Source organism: Miniopterus schreibersii, assembly GCF_964146895.1.
Source record: "Miniopterus schreibersii genome assembly, chromosome: 10".
In the NCBI taxonomy this organism is placed as follows: domain Eukaryota; kingdom Metazoa; phylum Chordata; class Mammalia; order Chiroptera; family Miniopteridae; genus Miniopterus; species Miniopterus schreibersii.
Window position 1 is genome coordinate 74,911,274 of NC_138110.1, and position 6,000 is coordinate 74,917,273.

Sequence of the window (6,000 nt, forward strand, 5' to 3'; positions counted from 1 at the left end):
TTTAGCATCTGATGTCAACCGGCAGACAAAATGCCCGCTCGGAATGGAAATGCAGGAGGCCGCGCGCGCGCGCGAGGCGAGCGGAAACCCACTTCCCTGCGCGCACGCGGCTGACCTCGGGTTTCGGACTCGGGCCAAGTCCACCCCAATCAACCCGGCCCCGGGCAACATGCCCCCCCTCCCCCAGCGGCCTGCACCTGGCCCGTCGGAGGACGCCAATTCCCAAACTTCCCGGCACTAAAAAAAAAAAAAAAAGTTAAGAAATTCAAGTTCCCTTTGGAACCCAGTCCCGCCGGCCCCCTCACTCCTTTAGCGCCAACTGCTTCTCCCAACCCCGGGGACACCTTCCCGAGGACTAGGGTCGCGCGCCCAGGCTTCGGACACAAGCATCACCCTCGGCTGCAGCTACAAGGCCACATCACCCCCCGAAACTTGGAACCCCACTTTCGCCTGGACCCAGGGTCCCGCGGCCCACCCGTCGGAGGTGCGGGCCAGGACTCTCGGCAGCCCGGGCTTTGCAGCTATGTTCAGGTCTTGATGATTTCCCAGACCCGGCGAGCGTTGCGGTGCCGACCGCGCCCGCGCTCGCGCCCCGCAGCCGCACGCAGGGCTCCCCGCGCCGGCCCTGCCCAGTCGGCGCGCCCAGCGTCCCCTCGGCGCCGGCTCGCGGGCCGAATCCTCCTGACATATTTGGGGCCATTCTTCTCCTTTGTTGCTATTTCGCTCGGGACCCGCGGGTAATCCCCTCGCGGGAGGGGGGCGCGCATTGTCGCGCTGATGGACGGGCCCATTTGGCGGCTGCGCGCCCCCCGGAGGAGAGACACAAAGCCCAGGCACGTGCGCCTCCCCACAGAGGCGCAGCGGACCGTGAAGCGAGGCGGGGCCGGGCGTGTGCCTGCGCCGGGCGGGCGGGGCGGCGGGCGCGCGGGGGCCGGGCCCTCAGGTACATCTGCCGCACCTACCGGGCGACCCCGGAGCCCCGACCCTCTTTCTTGCCGCCCCGCCGCCCTCCCGCCCTGCCCGGCGGAGGAGCTGCGGGCGCGCTGATTGGCTCCGGGGGAAGCGGGAGGCGAGAACAATAGCCCCCTCCCCCCGTTAAAAGCGAGAGAGGCGCCCGGGCCCGGGGACTGGGGCGCGCGCGCAGGGCACGGAGCCGGGCCAGCCGCCGCCGGCGCCACGCGAGTCCCGCCGCCACCGCGCGCGGGCCATGGGCCGGGGGCACTGAGGCCGCCGCGGCCGAGCGCAGAGGGGGGACCGAGCCAGCGCCCGGCGCCAACATGCCCCGCGGCTTCCTGGTGAAGCGCAGCAAGAAGTCCACGCCCGTGTCCTACCGAGTTCGCGGCGGCGAGGACGGCGACCGCGCGCCGCTGCTGTCGCCGGGATGCGGGGGCGCCCGCGCCGAGCCCGCGGCGCCCGGCCCGGGGCCCGGCCCGCTGCCGCCGCCGCCGCCCGCCGAGCGCGCCCAGGCCGCCCTCGCCGCCGCGCTGGTCTGCGCGCCGGGCCCGCCGCCGCCCCCGCCGGGCCCGCGGGCCGCGCACTTCGGCAACCCCGAGGCCGCGCACCCCGCGCCGCTCTACAGCCCCACGCGGCCCGTGAGCCGCGAGCACGAGAAGCACAAGTACTTCGAGCGCAGCTTCAACCTCGGCTCGCCGGTCTCGGCCGAGTCCTTCCCCACGCCCGCCGCGCTGCTCGGCGGCGGCGGGGGCGCGGGCGGCGCGGGCGGCGGCACCTGCAGCGGGGACCCGCTCTTCTTCGCGCCCGCCGAGCTCAAGATGGGCACGGCGTTCTCGGCGGGCGCCGAGGCGGCCCGCGGGCCCGCGCCCGGCCCCCCGCTGCCTCCCGCCGCCTCCCCGCGGCCCCCGGGCAAGCGGCCCGCGCCCCCCGCCGCCGAGCCCCCCGCCAAGGTCGCCAAGGCGCCCGGCGCCAAGAAGCCCAAAGCCATCCGGAAGCTGCACTTCGAGGACGAGGTGACCACGTCGCCCGTGCTGGGCCTGAAGATCAAGGAGGGCCCGGTGGAGGCGCCGCGGGGCCGCGCGGGGGGCGCGGCGCGGCCGCTGGGCGAGTTCATCTGCCAGCTCTGCAAGGAGGAGTACGCCGACCCGTTCGCGCTGGCGCAGCACAAGTGCTCGCGCATCGTGCGCGTGGAGTACCGCTGCCCCGAGTGCGCCAAGGTCTTCAGCTGCCCGGCCAACCTGGCCTCGCATCGCCGCTGGCACAAACCGCGCCCGGCGCCGGCCGCCGCCCGCGCGCCCGAGCCCGAGCCCGCGGCCCGGGCTGAGCCTCGGGAGGCGCCGGGCAGCGACCGCGACACGCCGAGCCCCGGGGGCGTATCGGAGTCGGGCTCGGAGGACGGGCTCTACGAGTGCCACCACTGCGCCAAGAAGTTCCGCCGCCAGGCCTATCTGCGCAAGCACCTGCTGGCGCACCACCAGGCCCTGCAGGCCAAGGCCGCGCCGCCCGCGCCCGCGCCCGCGCCCGAGGACCTGCTGGCCTTGTACCCGGGGCCCACCGACAAGGCGCCGCAGGAGGCGGCCGGCGACGGCGAGGCGGCGGGCGCGCTGGGCCTGAGCGCCTCGGCCGAGTGCCACCTGTGCCCGGTGTGCGGGGAGCCGTTCCCCAGCAAGGGCGCCCAGGAGCGCCACCTGCGCCTGCTGCACGCCGCGCAGGTGTTCCCCTGCAAGTACTGCCCCGCCACCTTCTACAGCTCGCCCGGCCTCACGCGGCACATCAACAAGTGCCACCCGTCCGAGAACAGACAGGTGATCCTGCTGCAGGTGCCCGTGCGCCCCGCCTGCTAGAGCGCGCCCCGCTCCCGGCCCTCCGAACTGTGCCTTCGCCTGGAGACCCCCGAAGACCGCGCGCCCCGCGCGCCCCTGACCCGCGTCCTCGCCGGGGCGCCACCCGCGGGGAAAGTGTCGTCTCCGCTTCTCTTGATGTGGCGTGACGGTAACCCCCCCCCTCTCGTTGTGACTCCCTCCGGAGCCCTCCCCCCCTTTTGCGTTGTGTCCCCCCCTTGGCGCAACAGGAGCCAGTCGCTTCTGCACCGGGGAGAAAAGCTGTGCGCGTTCGTCTCGTGGTTGGAAACCTCCCCGTGGAGGGAGAGCTGTTTTTCTTGCTAGTTTTCGCTGTGTTCATGGTCTAGAAATGCGGTTCGCTCTCGCCCACCAGTCTCTGCTCTCTCTGTATGTAGCGTACGGGTTGTTTTGGGTGGATCTTGAGGAATAAATGCCTTTATATTTCACAGGCTGTAAATTGAACTTCCCACGATTAGCTTTATTATGGCTTGTGAACTGCTGGAGTCTGGCTTTACCTTTTTTTATGTGAACAAATCAGATTGCTTAAAAAAAAAAAAGAGTTTTCTTTAGTATAGCCACAAATGCCTTGAACTGCTGTCTGTTTGGGATTGTTTTTTGGGGGGGGGGAGGGAAGGATTTTCAGAAGATGCTGTAGAAACTGCCTCAATATTTCACATAAGACCTTTTGGGTTGATCACCTTTGTTGCTTGAGGTAGGACTATATGAGTTCCCTCTAAATGTATATGTTGATTTATGAGTAATTGTTATTTATTCTTTATTTATTTATATTAATTATGAAAACTGAGATATTATTTGATCGCAGATTCCCCCCCCCCTTGGTGTGTGTTTCCCCTCCTGCCATTCTCGACATTTCACTGTGCATTTTACAAGAGAGCCTTTTTCTAAAGGGATCTGCTAAAAGTTTTAACTTTTATACCTATCTGAGCGACTTTCAGACAACCTTCCATTTTATCCTGCTTGGAGGGCCCCCGAGGCCCCTGTACAACCGACAGCTCTTACTTTTAAATGCAATCTCTTTTCTACATACATTATTTTCTTAATTGTTAGCTATTTATAGAAAGCTTCGATAGAACTGTTTCAACTGTATAACTATTTACTATTCAAATAAAATATTTTCAAAGTCAAAGTGAGGTGGACTTATTCCTGCATCACGTGGTTTCAACAAGGATTTAAAATAGAGCTTCAGGTGATTTCTGAGATGGCTCTATTTTTTTATTATTATTATTTTTATTAAGAGAAAAACCCACCACCATCACCAGGATCCTGGATTTTTAGAGCTGAGCCTGAACCACTGGATGCTGCCCTCTGGCAGTTGGGGGGGTCCAGTCTCAAACCCACTAACTGCAGCTTGTTAGGGATTCTTAGGAAGGTTTAGAGTGAAAGCTGTGTGAATTTTTCAGAGAAATCTAGATACGTAAGCACAAGAATCTGCTCTTTTAACCAGAAGGGATATAGGAACACCACGTTAACTTAGCAGATCCCTATTTCCTGGCCGTTTGGGGCTCAGTCTAACAGCCAGCCTTCAAATAAATAAAATGTTTACATTTTCACCCTTGAGTATCAACTATCAGAACGTAGCATAATCTTATAGTCAGGTTTCCAAAGTAAGGGAAACAAACCAATGCACACTTGGGCGCGGTGGGAGCCAGGCACCTGGATTTGGGGTGAGGGCTCCGAAAGGATTTTCCAGTCAGGTGCGCAACTCCTTTTTTTTATTTTTTATTTTTTGGAAAAACAGAACACCATCTGTTTGGGGTATTAAATTTAATAACAGGCCATTACGATGTTTTCCTTTTTGTGTCACTCGATGCTGAAGAACAAGCCTGACGCTCCCCAGTTAACATTTGAGTGTCCCCTGTCCTTGAGACACTGCTGAGAGCCCCGAGCTGAGCAGCACAGCCGCCTTCCCCTTCCCCTCGCCGTGAGTTTCCGTTTCTTTTCTTTTCCTGTCGCCCAAGGTTGGCCGAGGAGAGAGATTTTAGAAATCAGCGCGGGCTGCATTTCAGAAGGGCCGTCGTCCGGACCGACGGTGGCAAGGGCCCTGCGTGAGGAACTTGGAAGGACGCTGTGACAAAGAGCTCTTTCGGGTTCTGAGCCTAAATTTCTGTGCGAGGAGGGTTGGTCAAAGGCTGGGCTCTCGGAACATTAAATATTCCGTCCTTTGTGGGGAGCGGGCTCGGAAGAACAACGAGGGAGAAGCCGCTGCAGGTAAGTTGCCTCGGGGACAAACATAGTTTACCGCCTGGAAAACACAGGAAGACAAAAGCCCGGGGCCCGCACGGTGTAAAACCCGCGGGGACAAAGCCGCATTTACATCCCCAAAACTTGGAAACAAAGAAAAACTCCAGCCTGTGGGTTGATGGCTGCCGCCTGTGAGCAACAGTAATATTAAAGTTTTTAAATACGTTCTCTCCGAATGACACCATACATTAAAAGATCCCTCATACTGAGAGTGAGTGTGTGTTTTATGCCATTAAAACGTTTAAGCCTGTCTGCCGGGATGACATCTCGTCATCTGTGTTCAGCTCACTTTTTCTTACCCCTAAAGTTCCACCTTCATGAGGGTAAATGAAATTCTGTTCGTAAATGTGCCCTTCAAATTTATTTGGATTGACCACATATATATATACCTTTTCTAAAATAGAAACCAAAATTTCACTTATGTGAGATACTGAGCGAAGGAAATGGGATTCATTTCTCTCTCCCTCTCTCTCATTCCTCCCTGGATAGCAAGTTCACAAGGTCACGAGGGTGCCCGTTATAGGACATCCAGTGGCAGTGCACTCACCTCACTTACAGATACAGAAGGGATGCTGAGGACGCCCGCGGGTCCGAGGTTGCCCCAAGCTTGGAGGACCATCGCTGGAAGGCAGCCAAGACTCCACGCCCACCCAAAGTGAGGGGTCCACGCGGGGAGGGGTGACTGATAGGACAAGTGAGCAGGTCGAGGAGGAAGGAGCGAAAACAGGGAACAAATAAAGGAAAGGACTTCATGTTTGCCAGCGGTGCCCCCACGTTCCTACTTCATTGCGAATGTGCTGGAATAAGCAGAAGGCTGTTCAGCTCTCCCAGGCCCTGAAGGAAGCCAGCACCTGAAACAGCCGCCCGCCCTGCTGGTTTGTCCTTTCTGCCAGCCTGGTAATGTCCTCTTAAGGCACCTTTCCCTGGAGGCCTGGAGAAGTGG

The 6,000-nt window shown here is 60.3% G+C and overlaps 1 protein-coding gene across 1 annotated transcript; it reads left to right on the forward strand.

The window, feature by feature from the left end:
• Positions 1–1,277: 1,277 nt before the first annotated feature.
• Positions 1,278–2,798, forward strand: INSM1 (INSM transcriptional repressor 1; the record flags this gene model as incomplete). Its single annotated transcript, XM_081148831.1, has 1 exon — positions 1,278–2,798. One exon carries the CDS (start codon positions 1,278–1,280, stop codon positions 2,796–2,798), a length of 1,521 nt encoding a protein of 506 aa, XP_081004957.1.
• Positions 2,799–6,000: the final 3,202 nt, after the last annotated feature.